The 18,812-nt window shown below is 42.6% G+C and overlaps 1 protein-coding gene across 1 annotated transcript; it reads right to left on the bottom strand.

Moving 5' to 3' along the window:
- Nucleotides 1-14,525: 14,525 nt before the first annotated feature.
- On the bottom strand, nt 14,526-16,195 carry LOC144584584 (uncharacterized). Its single transcript, XM_078380920.1, has 2 exons — nt 15,412-16,195; nt 14,526-15,305 (listed from the first exon to the last, which is right to left on the bottom strand). Exons 1-2 carry the CDS (start codon nt 15,631-15,633, stop codon nt 14,835-14,837), a joined length of 693 nt encoding a protein of 230 aa, XP_078237046.1. The 5' UTR covers nt 15,634-16,195; the 3' UTR covers nt 14,526-14,834.
- Between the last annotated feature and the right edge of the window lie 2,617 nt (nt 16,196-18,812).

Genomic DNA, 18,812 nt, shown 5'->3' with positions numbered 1-18,812 from the left:
CCCTAGGCCCTGCAAGGGTGGGAAAGTCCCAGGGATTTGCAGAGAAGCTATAAACGTGGTTCGGGACCCTTCTGCGCGCTCTTGCGGCTCTTTGCAAAGGTCTTGTGGCTTTAAAGACATGGCTGACAAGGAGAACAAAGCTCCCGAGGCAGGCCAAAAGCTTGCGGGAAAACCCGGGAGGCGTTTGCGTCCCAAAGGCTACTATTATGGGCCGGTGGGATTTTCCATGCCGTTGTGTCCATTAGGAACTCCTACAAGACTAAAGGCTAGCCTTCCCGAAGACCCTGAAAAGTTAAGAAAAAAATGCAAGTCTACAGAAGACGTATTTGTATTTACCGCAAAGCCTAAGCAGAAGCTGAAAAACACAAGAAAACCGGACTGCACACTGATGTGGGGTGATGATGAAGATGCTGAGCCTCAGTGCGTTGATGGCGAACAAGGGATAAAAAGAGATTTACAGAAGCCGCCGGGTTTTGTGGAGATTGACGATGGTCCTGAGCAGCAAATGTTGGCAGATGCTCCAGACGAAGGCTTTGAGAGTGATAAAGAGCATCAAGTCAACCTGGTAAGATCAATTTTCTAAAAGACGTAGCTAGGGGTCTGTTATAAGGGCTTTTAAAAGCCATGGTTAGGGATTTATGCTAAGGTTGGGGGGGACGGTAAAGGTCCTTTTAAAAATGACTAAAACCTTGTTTTATTTTCAATCACAGGAGAGCTTGTTTCAAGCTCAAACACAGGAGGGCCCTGAACATGATGGTGATGATGATGAGGGGCTTGAATGTGACTGTGGATATTGGGCGCACAGAAAGGCCCTGAAAGCGGCAGGTTGCATCCCTTCAAGAGAGAATACTTCCTGAATGACTATATAACCTGCAAATATATCCTGTATTGTGTGTGTGTGTGTGTGTGTGTGTGTGTGTGCTTCTACCTGTACCTTCTGCTGTATTGCGTGTGTTTCTACCTATGTCTTCTGTAAAAGCTAAAATGTCTGCCCTGTATTTCTACTAGCACTGAGATTTAGATGTATGCTTTACAATATTCTTGTAATATACTGTCTTTTAATAAAGAGTCTTTATTGTACCATACATTGCTCATATATGTGCTAATGGCTGAGCTGGATGCACGGGGGAAATTACTGCACAATATCTATTATACACCCTCATCAGCGGGGAGTTTTGGAGGTCTGAAGCCTCTCTTTAGGGAGGCCAAAAAACATGTGAAAACCTTGAAACTCGGAGATGTTTCTCGATGGCTGTCCGACCAGGATGCCTATACGTTGCATAGACCTGCTAGAATTCATTTTAAAAGAAATAAGACCGTGGTTTCCAAAATAGATGATCAATGGCAGGCAGATTTGGTTGATATGCAACAATATGCTCGGCACAACAAGGGTTGCAAGTATATTCTGGTCTGTATAGACATTCTTTCTAAGTACAGCTGGGTAAAAGCGCTCAAAGGCAAAACAGGCAAAGAAGTGGCCAGAGCCTTTGAAGCCATTTTCAAACAAGATGGAAGAAAACCTGACAAAATACAGACGGATCGTGGCGGTGAATTTCTAAACAGACCTGTAAGCAGTTTATTCAAGAAATGTGGAATACAGCATTTTGTCACCAATAATGAGGTCAAAGCAGGGGTTGTTGAGAGGTTTAACAGAACATTAAAAACAAAAATGTGGAGGTATTTCACGGCTAATAACACCTACAGGTATGTGGATGTATTACCGCAGTTCCTTAAAAGTTATAACCATAGCCTTCATAGAACTATTAAATGTAGGCCTGTAGATGTGAATCATCACAATGACATGGTCGTCTGGAAAAGAGTCTATGAGCCCTCTGTTGGAACCAAAAAAGAAGTTCCAAAACTCAGAAAAGGGGACCGTGTGAGGGTTTCTAAAAGGAAGGGTGTATTTGATAAGGGCTATGAACAGAATTTCACCACCGAGATATTTATTGTGGACCGTGTTGTAAAAGGTACAGAGAGACCTGTATATCAGCTAACGGATTATGATGGGGATGCCATAATCGGGACTTTCTATCCTGAAGAACTGCTGAAGATCAATGACAGGGAAGACCGGTTGTACAGAATTGAAAAGATTTTGGGCACAAAAGGCCGAGGTCGAAGAAAGCTCCACCTAGTCAAGTGGTTAGGTTGGCCTAGTAAGTTTAACAGCTGGGTGTCAGCCTCAGAGGTTTCTGAGGTCGTATAGGGACAGAGAAGCAAAATGGGAGATTATGGTTTTTACATCACACTACCCAGCAACGCCTGTAAGAAGGTTTTTCCTCAAAATACAAATGCCAGCTTTACGACAATGTTGCCCAAGCCCTTAGATTTGATTGGTGTTTGGGAAGTTGGTCTAGCAGAGATACAGTATCCTCGGAGCTGGTACACACTCCTGAAAAATACCCCATTTTCAATTTCTGAGGGTACAAATAAATGGATCTTTCAGTTACACAGGGGCTATTACAAGGACATTCCTGATCTTCTGAACAACATGAATGACACTATAAAACAAGCTATAGATCTACAAGAAACATGGTTGGCCTACGACCCCGTCATGGGAAAAGTTAGATTCACAGGCCCTGAAAATTACTTATTTTCAGCGGGTGCTGAGTTAGCCCACATTTTGGGGGGCCCCCCGGATGTGCCCGTCAGAAAAATACCGCATGCTGCAGATCTTACTGGGGGATTCAGTTCCTTGTACGTCTATACAGATATCATCGAGCACCAAATCGTGGGAGACCATGCTGTGCCTCTGTTACGCTGCATCCCCGTCAAGGGAGAAACCTACGAATGTGTTACAATTACCTACGACAAACCGCATTACGTGTTGATGAGCAAGAACCACATCAACACAATAACCATTGAAATAAAGACGGATCAGAACCAACCCGTGCCATTCACTCTGGGGAAAGTTGTTGTGCGGTTGCATATACGTCCCAGAAAAGGCAGTGTTTAGGAAGAGATCAGAAGGACGCTAAAATGGTGGTGTTGAAAGACTACGGGGATGTTAATGTTTATAGAGCGTACTATAAGGCCCAGGCAGGGCGTGGCCTCCCCGGTTTTCACGGATCTGTAAACATGTACGGGGCAGGACTGGGGGGCATTTTTCGTGGATTGTTCCGAAAGGCCGTCCCCCTCTTGAGGAGAGGCTTTGAGTTTATTAAGCCCCACATTAAGACGGCCATACATAATATCGCCGGAGACGTCGTGAGTCATGTTATGAAAAAAGTGAGACCCCAAGAAGGCTCAGGACTCACGTACATGAAAAGAAGGGGTGGAGTTAAACGAAAAGCGGGTCATCTACGCCTAGGTCCACCTAAACGGTTAAACAGCGGATTGCCTCCCAAAAAACGTCAGAAGCTTGAGAACAGGAAGAAGAAAGCAAGCTGTAAGATAAAGGGTCTGAAGCGGTGCAGGGGAGACATATTTTAAAATGGCGTTCATTCACGGCTCCTCTGAAGAGTGTGCCAAATCTGAATTGGATATTTTTCAGCTATCACCTACACAAACCAGCGTGGAAAGCTGTATGTATATAGAGGTCCCTCCCTTAGCAGCGCTAACACCCAACCGACAGATAGAGTTTTATATAACTGGTAACAGTGAAGATTATATCGATTTAAACAATACCTTGCTCTACGTGGTGTGTAAGATCACAAAAGCAAATGGGACAAACATCGCTGTGGATGCTAAAGTGGGCTTTGTAAATTATCCCATTGCCTCACTCTTTAGCCAACTGGACGTTACCCTTGGAGATCGGCTCATCAGTCAGAGTAATAATTGCTACCCCTATAGAGCGATGATAGAGCTGCTTATGAATTACAGCGCTGACAGCTTGAGCACCCAATTTGCGGCGGGCGGCTTTTATAGAGATGGTTATACAGCCATGGAACAAACCACCGTCGCCCCCCATACCGGAAACTGGGGTTTTCGAATGAGAGCAGAACACACCGGAACCAGCAAGAAATGGGATCTGATGGGGCCGTTGCATAATGAGCTATTTTTTCAGGAGAAAATGTTACTGAACGGCGTAGATGTGAAAATCAAACTTACCCGTAGCAAGGACATGTTCTGTCTGCTGAGTGGTGATGCTGGTGAGCACTACAAAGTGGATATTTTAAACGCCTCTCTGTTTGTCAAAAGGGTGAAAGTGTCCCCAGGAGTTCGCATAGGACACGCAGAGGCCCTTCTCACCTCTAATGCAAAATACCCCATTGAACGCGTGGGCATGAAAGTATTCAGCATACCTGCAGGAAGCCTTGTGTGCAATCAAGAAAACCTTTTTCTGGGACAGTTGCCTAAACAGCTCGTCATAACTTTTGTCGACAATGAGGCTTTCAGTGGTGCATATGACAAAAACCCTTTCAATTTCCAACATTTCAATGTTAATTTTATAGCCTTGTACGTTGATGGGGTACAAGTTCCAGCAAAGCCCCTCCAGCCTGATTATGCAAACGGACTATGTGTCAGAGAGTACATGCAGCTGGTACAAACCTCAGGGAAAGCCATGAAGGACCAAGACATTTTCATCACCCCTAACGAATTTGCACACGGATACACCCTATATGCCTTTGACCTGACACCGGATCATGGCTGCTCAGAACATTATTCTCTGATCAAGACTGGAAACCTTCGAGCTGAGATCCGTTTTGCCCAACCCCTAACGGCCACTATTAACATGCTCTTATACGGGGTATTTGACAATGTGATTGAAATCAGCCATAGCAGAAACGTCCTCTTTGATTACATGTGAACATGAATACGTTGCAGCTATTAAGCGTGTTACAACGAGATAAGACCTTTCTAGATGTGTACCCCTGCGACCTGTTACCAAGGAACCTTATTACCAAAAGACCTACCGGAATAGTGGTGAACACCCATCCCCACACGATGCCTGGGGAACACTGGCTGGCCCTCTATTTACCAGCTAAGGGGCCTGGGGAATTTTTTGACTCATACGGCGTAGACCCAGACAACCCACGGATCCCTGAAACAATTACAGCTTTTTTATGGCGTCAGGGCAAAGAAATAATATTCCAGAAGAGACAGCTACAAAACCCTTCGGCAGTGACCTGTGGCTATCACTGTGTGTTCTTTTTACAGAACAGAACAAAAGGTCTGCCGTTTGACCAAATTTTAAAGTTGTACTCAGAAGATGCGACCAAAAATGACCGCATGGTTGTAGAGTTTGTCAAGAACAGGAAAATTCAAACAGCACCCCGATCCTGCAAACCGTTTCATCATATTCAAGCCTGCGGCCCCCAGTGTAAAACATAAAATGTAAGCTGTGCATAAATAAAATAAAAGACAAAAGTTAAATGTTTTATCTGTCTTGGTGTTTATTAATGTGTTTTATAAAGTGAGCCATTCAGGCTTCTTGACTACCGGTCTCACAGGTGTTGTTGGAAGCTCCTTGACGTACAGCCATTCTGGTCTCTTGAACTGTTTCTTGGGCCGGACAACAACAGCCGTGGCAGACGGAGAGGAAGAAGGTGTTGCTGCTGATTTCATCGCTTCTAATTGTTCTCTAGCGGTTGAATTCCCCACGATAGACGTAGGGATATTCAGTTCGGCCAGAGCTTTAAGAAAAACATCCCATCCTTTGGGTTTTCTCTTATCAGAAAGGGCGGTAGACTGGGTGATCCCTCTGACCAGGTCCAGAATATTAGAGCCATGTAAGAGCTCTCCCCGGTACTGGAAGGACCCTTTGTCATCCCATGAAGAGATCTCTTGATGTTGCCTTAATTTACTTAGCAAAATCTCTGCATTTTTCTTGTAACGGTTGGGAAGGCTGTCTAACACCTCTTGAATAACAGAGGGTAGGGACTCTTGAGGGGCAGGTGGAGAGGGGAGAGAAGCCGAGGGTTGTGGAGGCTGTGGCATTGTTTTTTCCATATCCTCCTGCCTGGTCAGCGCTAAAAACCTCTGTAGAACGCCATTGTAAAGCTTAGCTTTTTCATACTCTGGCAAGTCTGACCTTAAGAAAATTTCTCTCATCTCAGAATCCAGGCGTCTGACCGTGGCGGACCTGATGTTTTCTGGTACGCCCCTCAGCTCTTGTAGCTGAGCACTGGGGACCAGATACATCTTTTCAGCATAATCCATTACTTATTAGTTAAAAGACTGGTTATTAGAGGTACAGCAAAGCCCAATAAGGGACCCAGGAAACCGCCAGACTGCTTCACCAGGTATTTTTTCCTCTGTAGGGGGACCCTCTTGTTACTCAAGGTTTTAATTAGTGTTCGTTTCTTCTTTAAAACACGTACCTGATGAGGTGTTAGAGCTATCTTCCCTTTTAAAGTATTCAGAGCAATTTCTGAAATGGCCGTGACCAGATCATCCGAGGCAGCACATAAAATGGCTTTTCTCTGTCGCAGTGGGGCCTTAATAAGGAGTTTCAAAAGTGGGAGGTTTCGCCTTATACATTCAGACATGTTATCTGGTTGCCGAACAGGCTTCAATAAAGAAAAGGGCTCAAAGCAGCCGTCTTTTGTTACCTGAAGCAGATTTCTTCAATGTATAGACCACAGGCCAGTCAGGAGGGAAAAGTCCTGTTCTCAGTCTGTAAGGTTCAGGAGTATTGGCATTTAAATCTACCAACAGATAACCGTGAGGAGGTCTTGTCGCATCTGCAAATGCTTCCATGAAGAACTGTCCGTTTCGTGGATACATCTGACGGGCTAGTGTGGCAATTTGCTGCTTATCCCTGGGATTTTTAAAGAGGACTAAAAACTTGGCGTTCAGACTAATGCTTCGAGCGGCCCTTCCCTGTGAAAAAATGTTCTGAGTAATTAAAAAAACACTTACGTTCCTGTGATGCACATATTGTGTAAATAACTTTTCCACTTCCTTATTATCAGAGGCATACTGCATCAAATCGTCTAAAACCAAGAGGTTTATTTTAGTTGGGGGTAACAGAACATCATCATCAAACTTTTCCGGCAAACCTTCTACAAAACGAATACAGGGATATTTACAGAGAAGAGTCTTATATACAGGTTGCCAACAGCCATAACACCAGATAATATTTTCAGGCATGTCAGAAAATATATTGCGCGCGTTGTCCAGCATATTTTTAATAAAAAACGTTTTTCCACATCCGCTCGGCCCTGCTAGGATAGCTGAAAAAGGATGAACCCACAACATCTTCAGTTCAGTAGCCATAAGGCAGGGTTTTAAAGTCTTCGACAATAACTCTTTTGTCATAAACCACCTTTTGAGTTTTTCTTAAAAGCTTTGTATGAATCAACCACTGGCGCTTATCCCTAACAATTCCTGGTTGCTCTACCACTATTTCACGGGATGAACCATCTCGGTTGTCAGAATCGTACGTAAAAACCAAATCCCTGAGACTATCAAAATTAATTTTTTCAGAGTTAGCAACGTTCAGTGTGATCCCTTTGACCTTCATGCACGCACTACCATCACTGAGTTTATACCCATAAGTTTTAGGTCCTCCAGACACATATTCTGTAATGTGCAAGCCTTCAGGAACTTCACTCGTGAGATCCCCCAGGTAGTCCCCTAAGGGGGGTTTCCATTCACCCTCCCGTTGTACAAAAATGACAGAGTCTGTATCGTGATAGAGAACTCTATCCTGCAGTTTGTCAAGCAGATTGTAAAGCTCCAGACGTGCATAAGCAGTGGTAAAGCAGGCTATGAATTCATTTTTCCTACCCTTGGTGGCTAATCTGTCAGCCTCATGTTTCCATGTCACACAGACAGCATCATCAGCCAAAAATTCAAACATTGACACTGTGTAAGACTCTGAAAATAGGAGGTTGAAATATTCATCCGGATCTCTGACCACCTGAGTGTTAGGCAGATTCGTTCTCTGACCAAACTTTCCCCACAGAGAGTTTAGAAACAGTTTGGCTATCTGTCTTTTTGCGGGATTTACAGCAATTTTATCTTTACGTAGGGATATCCCCTCTCTCTTTTTATAATCATCAATATATTTGTTTTTATCTCCTTCGCTGACACACCAGGCGGGATAGCCCGATGCTTCCTGTTTGTGGCGAAGGTGTAGCTCTATGTAATTTGAAAACAGGTCCGCCGATCTGCTTTCAAAATGCCACACCTCAAAGATTTTCAAAACCTTGTAACCCTTTTTTATGGCAACGTTCAGTTCGATAGTACACCAGGTACCCATCAAGGCTCTCTCCTCATCAGTATGTTTACAAGGGTTTCTCTGGCGGCTTTCTGCACAGGTGGCACACAGCACAAACATAAGTTTTCCACCAACCCTGGTGGGCAACACTGGAAAAAAGAGACCTCTTGGTGGTGATATTTTCGCCTTTACGAAACCAAAGTATGCAGACACATGTTCAAAATTCTCAAATATGATTTTGGGGTGCCCCAGAGGATACTCTTTAGTTTTGTTGACATAGGGGTAAAGGCTGGTAAAATCATAGTAAAGAATCTGCTCTTCCGGTTTAGCTCTGTAGTACAAACGGATCGCGTTTGTACGACCCCCAAAGAGAGCTTCCCTAGGTACTAAGGGCTCTGGAAAATCAGCTGAAGCAAGGTAATTTTTGACAGCGCTGTCGCTTCTTACCATCTCTTTCCATTCATGCTCCCAAATTGATCTGACTTCAAAACCCTTGCTTCTCAAAACGGCTGTCCTTTCCTGTGTAGCATTGAAAAGAGCCCCATAGGTTTTTCCTAACAGAGGATTCCAATCCTCAGAATGGTAACAGAGGGCACAGCCGTGGAAAAAACATCCCAGGAACTCTAAACATATGCCCCTGCCGTTAAGAACCATATAACCATCTACATAAAGAGAATCGATACAAATTTCCCCACCATTCAAGGCGTGCTGAACCCTGGTTTTTTCTTTATGGGCAATATAAGACAGCCACTGTATCGATGCAGATGAATAGCGTTTGCACTGGCGGTGATAGTTGTCTGGATGTGGGATTGCTATTTTATTTTTCTTCAGAAATTTGAACTTGTACATGCTAAGACACACGCCAGCTAGGGTGGGGTATTGAAGAGGGTCTATGGCAAACCAGTCATATTCCCCGTCGTACCCTTTCACCCTCTTCTTTGTCAGGGTCATAATTTCATGGCGATACTTTGTGCAGGCCTGTACCAGGATGTTAACATCCTGCTGGCAGTAGGCAGCCAATTCTCGCTGCAGGTTGAAGGTTTTTGTCTTATTCTCCTCATGCCACTTTAAGAAAGCCTTCTGCTCAGAAGGCATCATGTGTTGCACTCCATAAGCTTCGGGTGGTGGTAGGGGGCCCTCATACTGTTCATTTTCAGGGGTGTTGAAGTAATGAGGGAAATAACCCTTAGACTCCTGCCTGAGGCCTAGGCATTTGGGTAATTTTGACAACCCCATTGGTAAATGACATAGAGAGTCCAGGAATTTTATATCAAGAGCCGGCACGGCTATTGTTATAAGTTTTCCACCTTGAGTAATAAGTTCTACCTCTAGTTTTTCTTTGACTAGCTGATTGAGAATGAAATATCCATCATAACCTTTTGAATTATGGGCTATAAACGTTGTGCCCTCGAAAACCCTCCCTTCTGTGAAAGTCCGAATAAAAGCCTCTATGCATGACTCGCCTTTGAATTCCCATGATTTATCATAAGGCCATGCCTTTTTTTTCTCACCTTTTTTCTTGGTGTTCCCAGAGTCAGGCTCCACAATGCTCTCGCTATATGAACTGTTATCATCATCATATTCTTCACTCTCCTCCTCCTCCTCTTCCTCCTCAGCATCCTGTTCAAGGATATCCTTTATCCAATCGGGCACCCCCTTTTTCACAGAGGCCTCTTTTTTAAAGTGTCGCACAGTCTCACCCCAAAAAGATCTGGCGTAACAATAATTGGGGATGTGTAACCCCGTGTCTTGTCTTGATTCTATATCATAAAATATATAATGGGTTGAGATCTTTGGCTCTTTAAGCGGGCGCATGAAACAGAAGTGGTTTACCTCTTCTCCCCTAGGAGCCCAGCAGATATTACATACCCTGCCTATACAGTCCTTTGTGAAATGCTCTGCATTTTGAAAACGACCGCAGTCCTCACAAAACTTTCTATAAGTACAGGGTACCTTGTTCTCTGCCGCCAGCTTGGTGTGTAATTCTAAGCATTCTCTCGACCTGCATTTCATTTTGCAACACTTACACTTCTTCATGATGTTCACATTAGAAGCGCAATCTTTTCTTAGACAGAGTCTACAGAAAAATATACAGTCATGAATATGAGAGTACAATTTGTGGCAATATTGACAGTAATTACGAGCCCCAAAGAGTCCCTTTATATTAAGAACTCCATAAAAGTGATTATCATGGAGAAGCAACGTATACGTTTGTGTATACTTGTGTCCTTGTGGTTTAAACAAGCCCCAGCCTTTGTCGCCATAGTGTGCAATCTGGATATTGACCTGTAAGTGGTCCTCAAAAAGAGGGATGTCAGACAAAGAAACCTCTTTGTCTACAGGCCAGTGGACCGCCTGATACAATTGCAGAGCTCCATGTGCCAACTCTGCATCTGTTGGGACCTTTTTAGACATTACACGAACTAAGCTTGCTCCAAAGCATAGTTTACTGTTTACATCAGTGAAATCGATTAGATGTTTCCTTTTCTTATTTATAATTGCACTATAGGGGATAGAGCGTAAGGCTCTTGGGCGGCTGCCCCCCCTAGGAGGTCTCACAATGGTTACAACTAATCGTAAAACCCCGTCTAAACAAAGTTCCATATTACTCTGCAAAAGATTTGCTAAGTTGGAGAGAAACTCGTCAGCGTCTAGAGCCCCCTTGACCTTTTTCACTGAAAAGAGAGGCTTCTGCATGTTCCCACCCTCAAATCTCAGCTGCACACAATCGCCAGGCTCCAAACTTTCATTAACAACATTAAGAACATCTTGAACCGCAATATGTAAGGCTGAAACGGCTTGTGCATAGCTTGTCACATGTTCCAGATTTACGAAGCGAAATTCTTGCGCTATATGAATGGTGTGGAATCTTTCATTTTCCCACCCCCATCTATTTGTGATTTCTGCATACACCGGGGGGTTTTCTGCATCATGTTCAGGTGTCTGCAGCGCAGAGCCTGGAGGGTGTTCTTGAGACTGTGTACAACTAGAAGGCAGAGAGCCCCCTGGTGGATATTCTTGAGACTCTTGGTTGTTAATCCCTACAGCCCCAGAGTTCTCAGGTGTCTGCAGCGAAGAGCCTGGAGGGTGTTCTTGAGACTGTGTACAACTAGAAGGCAGAGAGCCCCCTGGTGGATATTCTTGAGACTCTTGGTTGTTAATACCTACAGTCCCAGAGTTCTCAGGTGTCTGCAGCGCAGAGCCTGGAGGGTGTTCTTGAGGCTGTGTACAACTAGAAGGCAGATAGGCCCTTTTCCTACGTGCAAGCATTTTCTTAGCCCCTCGTAACAACTTAACAACTCTATTGTGCCAGTACAGTTTCGCTGTGCTTGGTTTCCTCCCCTTTTTTTTCCCAGGCTGATGGCCAGGGTGACCCCTTCTCATTGTACCCCTTTTGGTTGTCTGTTTTACATCAGGATAGCCTAGGCCTATTTGAATTTGAGAGGACATTGCACAAGAAAAATGATCCATGTTTTTAATAGCATCACAGATGTTCTTCATTTCTGGCATTTCTATCATAATCTGATCTAGACAATCTTTGGCTGTGTTAATCATATTGAAAATCATTTGAAAATTTTTATACCAACAAACAATTTTTGAGGTGTATACAGCTAAAGCATTTCCATCAATTTCAAACAATCCCTCTTTTTTCCTACCCTGCACCGCTTGAGATTTTGCAGGTTTTTTACCACCATCCCCACCGGTTGCCTTGGCCCCCTTCAAGGCCTGAGGACTCCACGGTTTGCTGCAGCCAGGTCTTTCGCCAATCTCTGAACCCCTCGCCATCCGAGGCTTCGCAGGATTTTTGCAACCATCCCCACCGGATGACTTGGACCCCTTCAAGGTCTGGGGACTCCACGGTTTGCTGCAGCAAGGTTTTTCACCAGTATCCGGACCCTTCGTCATCTGTGGTTGTGCTGAGTTTTTGCTCCTATCCCCACAGGAGGCCTTGGCGCCCTTCAAGGCCGGGGGGGGGGTGCTGATTTGCTGGTACCCGGCCTTTCGCCATCCTTGAATCTTTTTGGGGGAATTGCCATATTCTGAGCTAGAAAAGAAACAATGGGTCTTGTAAAGGGGGGGTGCATTTCAGCTCTCTCTCTCTCTCTCTCTCACACACACACACACACACACACACACACACATTTGTTTTAAAGGGAGGACACCCCCCCGTTAAAAACGCAGACAGATAAAAAGGTCTTCCATGAAAATGTACAGAACTTACTCTGATCAGCATTTACTCTTTTAAAGGTATAACCACGAAACTGGAACCTGTCCGTCCTTGGAATATTATAGCTGGTTGATGGTACAATAGGATCATTTTGTGCAAAATATTCATCATCCTCATAGCGAAAATATTTCTCTGAAAAAGATATAGTATTTCTAAATCAGTAGGGGTTTTTTAAAAGTTAAAAAGCCCCCCTTAAAACTCATATGTTAATGCTCTTACCCAGTGATTCGCTGGATAATGACCCCTTTTCCTGGTGATCCCCAGCTGCAGAGACAGAGGCATGTTAGAACAGTCTTGACCATTGCAAAGAAAAGCATATTTGACACCCCAGGGTTTAGACTGCAAAATGAACACTATCGAGTCACAACTTTATTCTCTTGTTCGTAATTATCTTGAAATTAGTTTAAAAGAAGCCGAAAATACAAGGGCTAAATCAGAAATGAGCAATCATTTAAAAAATATCGACTCTTTCATTCAAAAACATTTTGAAGGTACCGTCGAAGATCATTTAAGAAAAATGCAGATTTCCAGCCTGACTGAACTCTGTACCGCGCTTGTTTTAACTACACAATACGTTTTTCAAGAAAGAATTACTTTTGGGAGAATATTTACAACATTAGCCTATGCCTCATGCTTGGCAAAAAAGCTTGAAAAAAACACAAGACCTTTGGAACAAAAAGAAATTGATTTTCTCTCAAGACAAATAATGACATGCATAACTGCGCAAGACAGGTCTTTGAGCTTTCTGAATGGTAATCTGGTATGTATTTACACAATATTCTAATGTAATAACATCTTATGTTTTTCTATTCTATACAATGTTTCATTTCTTTCTCTCTCTCTCTCTCTCTTTATTTTTACAGAGAGGTGAAATAATGAATTTTCTAAAACCACGATCAAGAATTGCTATATTTTGGAACTGGCTGCTGGAACTTGTGTTACCTAAAAACTATTTCTCTGGCATGCAGTAAATAAAATATATATTTAGAAACTCTACGCTGTGTCTATACATTTAATTAAAAAGAATATTTACATTTATTTAACAGGTTTTAAAATTAATCTATCTCTTACCCATTTCTGCACGGTTAATCTGAATTTTAATGCGTAAGTCTAGGAATGAAAAAAAAAACCGTAAAATGAATAACAATTTTTAAAAGGACAGTCCTATTTTTAAAAAAGTGCTAAATCTCATAATATTCAGCTGAATTTGTTACTCACCTGTGGTATATTGGTCAGCTTCTATGTGGTATATTGGTCAGCTTCTATGTGGTATATTGGTCAGCTTCTGTGGAGTTTTCAGGAGGTGTGATAAAAGGGACTTTTATATCTTTTTCAAGGGAAGCAAAAGTTTTTTTTCTGATCCTCTCCTTAAGCCTGTTAAAGGAGAAAAACATCTGGCAGGATGTTGATTTGCAAAGATACACAATTACAGTGAAACAACGTCACCTCATTACCACATCATTTAAACGGATGCACGTCATTTAAAAGGAAATTATTGCCAATACACAATAAGGGGATGTTGATTTGCAAAGATACACAATTACCGTGAAACAACAACCTCTCTCTCATCAATAACTGTTTGAAAGGAAATGATAAGACAGGCCTTTGGTATCTCAGCTGAACAGAGGCCCCCCCCCACCTATTTTTCAGAGTTCCATTTCAGGGCATTTAAAGTTAGAAAAAATGCTATTTTGATATTAGAATGCTAAGCAAAAAGGGAAAATGAATAAATGAACAATGTATGTTCGATTAAAAGCTCTTTATTAAAAAACCACATTTTATTACAAGGAAATTGTATAGTATTTGTAGTCTCAATCTGACTTGAAAAATTATTGTGGGAAAAGCATAAATGATTTATTTTTCACCTCACAGCCAAACAGAGCTGAATCTGTGTAATATATTACATTTAAGGAGATGAATTTCTGTAGACTTAAAGTTAAAACAGCTTTTAATTCAAACATTTATTCTCTGTGAACCTTTTGTGACCCATCCTGAAGGTGTGTGGGGTGGGGGGGGGTAGTTTAAGGAAACAGCACCCTGCCAGTCCTATTGCATGTTTTTTCAGTCAAACATCTGGCAGGATGTTGATTTGCAAAGATACACAATTACTGTGAAACAACATCACCTCATTACCACATCATTTAAACGGATGCACGTCATTTAAAAGGAAATTATTGCCAATACACAATAAGGGGATGTTGATTTGCAAAGATACACAATTACCGTGAAACAACAGCCTCTCTCTCATCAATAACTGTTTGAAAGGAAATGATAAGACAGGCCTTTGGTATCTCAGCTGAACAGAGGCCCCCCCACCTATTTTTCAGAGTTCCATTTCAGGGCATTTAAAGTTAGAAAAAATGCTATTTTGATATTAGAATGCTAAGCAAAAAGGGAAAATGAATAAATGAACAATGTATGTTCGATTAAAAGCTCTTTATTAAAAAACCACATTTTATTACAAGGAAATTGTATAGTTTTTTGTTTTTTGTTTTTTATTCATTCATGCATGCTTGGACAGCAATAATAATGACCATCGTGTAGTTGTAGTGTTAATTTAGCAACGGCTAGATATTTTTCATCTGTTGACCTCAAAAGTCTTTTTAGCAAGTTATAGGAATCCCCTGAAACTGACATGCATTTAATAATCTTGTGTATGTAATGTACATTTCGATTTGTCATACAGAGCATCTTATTTCTGAACGCTGCAAGCGTTATAATGAGGATAACTTTTTTATAGCAGAGTTTTTCACATATCTCGTTCAACATCTTGGAATAGTCAGCTTCGTTCCAACCTATACACGGGTGCGCTTGTTGTGCACAAAGATCTTCCTGGCATCCATAGCACCTTTGAATCAGATGTTCAGACAAAGCGTCTTTTAGCATTGCGAAGAGACAGGCCCTTGTAAGGGCCTGCATGTCCTTGTGTTTTTTCAGAGAATCGCCTCCGGCTTGCAAGTGCTGCATCTCCTAAAAATCAAAGAAGGGTTTTAGCACACAGAATAAGCATCTATAGCACACCTAATAACCATCTATAGCACTCCTCTACCACCACCTTTTCCCAAAGGTTACCTACCTGCGTTTCAGAAGCTTTCTCATTATAACATGATGATTCCCCAGGATGACACGGTCTGACAGGGTCTTCAAGACGTTTTAATGCTACTGGAGGCCCATTTTCACTGTCAGAATCTGTGCTCATGTAGCGCTTTCTGGGTTTGGCAGCGTCCATGGATGCAGCGGCCTTTTGCTCCTCTACCTTTTGGCCTGCCTCGGGAGCTTTGTTCTCCTTGTCAGCCATGTCTTTAAAGCCACAAGACCTTTGCAAAGAGCCGCAAGAGCGCGCAGAAGGGTCCCGAACCACGTTTATAGCTTCTCTGCAAATCCCTGGGACTTTCCCACCCTTGCAGGGCCTAGGGCATGCTGAGGCATGCCCTAGGGCCAACCTTTCTAGCCAAACCCCCTCCACCCGCTCCCCATTGGTCCACAGGTGCCATGGGGGGGGGCACAACCCCTCGGGGACCAATCCTCAGGCTACCCTAGGGTCACGGGGGACCCCAGACTCTAGGAAAAGACACCTATAGGCCCACGGTGACCCCCACAACCCCTGACGTCATGCAGGGCCTAAAGGCATGCTGTGGCATGCCCTAGGGCCACCCTTTCTACCCAAGACCCTCCAACCGCTCCCCATTGGTCCACAGGGCCGTGGGGGTGGCACAACCCCTTGGGGACCAATCCTCAGGCCACCCTAGGGTCACGGGGGACCCCAGACTCTAGGAATACACCCCTATAGGCCCATGGTGACCCCCACAACCCCTGACGTCACCGCTCGACCAGCCCCTTCCGCCGGAAGGGTCCTGGGTCAAGCCTGGACGCCGGAAGTCCCTCCCCTTCCGCTGCAGGGGCCCAAAAGGGGGCGTGGCACCTGTCAAATTTGAGTTTGAATAAAGCTACCATTACCCTACTACTATCACTATGCAGAAATGTGCTAACCAGAGTGAACTGTTACATGACATTTTGTGCATTCCCCCCTGCCCCCAGAAAGCTAATCTATAATGAATACTTTATGGATATTCGACACAAAATTTCAGAGAATTACCATATGCTAGAGAATTCTGGAAAATGCAGTGCTTGCTTACTCAGAAATATCATTGTATTCAAGAGAGTTTACTGTATATTTAGGATTTCAGCCTGAAGCTACAATTAATTGTTCCTAATATGTCTCTAATCCGTGCAAGTTAATGGCATACTGCTTCTCAACTCAATCCTCTCTCTTTAAACGTTAGATTAGTCATATCAAAGAGAAAGCTTTCTGATGGAATTGAAAGTCATTAAGATGACAGTGTCAAGAGCTTTTTTTCTTTTGTTTTGCTTCCTCTTCATTGATTATGATACTGTGACAGTAAATAAATTTCTTTTCACTAACCACTTTGGCTTCATATTTCCAAACATTGATTTCTTGCTTCTACTCTTCAAGAGATTTAGTGGCATTACAGAACAGGATGAGTCTTTATTCTTATATTATATTTTAGTGCAGAAAAGTGTGTCACGTGGCACAATTAACAATGGATTTCCCCCCCCATGAAAGCTTTACAAGTGTCACATTTGTGTAGAGTTAATAAAGGCACTTGCATTATCTGAGTTGTGTCTTTTCTTAGCTGATATCAACAAGGAGACACATGGCAAGGAGTAAATCAAGTTTTCCTACAAATAAACACTCAGATTGCTTTCAAATGCTGTGAAAGACTCTAGCATTTGAAGTGTCAAGTGGTAATACTTATATCTTCATATTAATCTTTTGACAAATTTTGGGTAGAGGTAAATTGGGTAGAAAACTGATCATCTACAAATAAATGCAACAAAAACAAATGCAATCTTTTATACCTCTATTTCAGTCAGTTTTCCAGTTCATTGTGGAACTGAAAGGCATTCTGTGGGTATTGTTATCATCTGTGGCATGGAACCACTATTATTAGTTTTGACTGATACACTGGCTCTAACCCATTCTGGACAGAGTCCACCTTCCTAAAGTTCTTCCCACTATGATGATTTTTCTCATGGATTAAATGTATTGATCATGCATCTCACTCTCAAAACAGCATGAGGGTCTCCATTTATTCAAAACAGTGCAGCGAACTAGTAACAACAATGGACAGTACAATGATATGTCAGTGGTTCACAAAATTCAGAAGGTTAGTGATAAATGGTTATGTATTAATAGGCTAAAAAGCTAATTAAACTACATTTAGGTTGAAAAGGGAACTTATTAATGTTTATGTTAATTTGAATTGGGCATTTAAATTTATATTCTGCAACTATCCCAAAAGCCTGTCCAGAATGAAGGTGAAAAATCCCATCCTGATTTGACTCCTTATCTCCTCTTGTCCATTTTGAGCTTGAGAAGTAAAGAAACAGCTGCCTAGTTTTTTGAAAACCTCAATCTAATCCACTCAACCAGCTACCATTCTTTTGCTTTTCCTTTTCCCCCTGCCTCTTATTCTCCTTTCCTTACCCTCCTTCTTTGCATTAGGACTTTTTATCAGGGTAGAAATTTCAGAACAAGAAATTGAAAACTCAAAAAAAAAAACACCTCTTTCCTGACAGGAAGTTAAACTAAAGTTCCATCAGAGAGTACAAGCTTGAAGGGGGAAAATTGACATGCAGTAATAATCAAGTTTCACCTCAGGGAAGTAATTTTCTATCTCACTTTCAAGAGACAAAGGACTGCTTCCATGCTGGCTGGCAGTGAAAGCACCCAGAAACACATCACTTCCCAAATCAGAAAAGCCATTAAGAGATTAAATGTAACCGAAAGTTATCAGTTTACAAAGATATAGTGTGGGATAGTGGACAGAATAATGGGCTCAGGAGAACTTGGTACAAAATTACCTCAGCCATGGAAATCCTTTGAGAGGTGGCACAGGTATAAGAAAGGGGGGAAAACCCTTCTCAAATAACTCAAATATCTTAAAAGCTCTATGCAGGTTGAAGTATGTGGGGTGCAATTTGATGTCAAATAATACACCCACATTTCTCAAGTCATATACCTTCATTCTCTGCCTTGAAAGATTTTTGGACTTTTCTATTTATACACAGAGAGAGAGAGAGAGAGAGAGAGAGAGAGAGAGAGAGAGCAGTTTCAGCTGCTTCACCCCAACAAAGTTTCTTTGCACTGTGGGCTCTGGGCTGCACCTCCACCCCCTCCTTTCACTCTTGCTCTAGAGTACAGGACTTCTCTGGGCTACAAACCATTAAAGGATCAGCAGAGGAAGGAAGGAAGGAAGGAAGGAAGGAAGGAAGGAAGGAAGGAAGGAAGGAAGGAAGGAAGGAAGGAAGGAAGGAAGGAAGGAAGGAAGGAAGGAAGGAAGGAAGGAAGGAAGGAAGGAAGGAAGGACTGACTGACGGACTGACGGACTGACGGACTGTGGGCTAGAATGTGATTTGTATCACAACCAGCATGAAGAATATCCTAATCAATGA

The sequence above is a fragment of the Pogona vitticeps genome, chromosome 1 (assembly GCF_051106095.1).
Source record: "Pogona vitticeps strain Pit_001003342236 chromosome 1, PviZW2.1, whole genome shotgun sequence".
Lineage (NCBI taxonomy): Eukaryota > Metazoa > Chordata > Lepidosauria > Squamata > Agamidae > Pogona > Pogona vitticeps.
The sequence above is the reverse complement of the archived record's forward strand: the minus strand, read 5'-3'. Positions and strand labels throughout refer to the sequence as shown.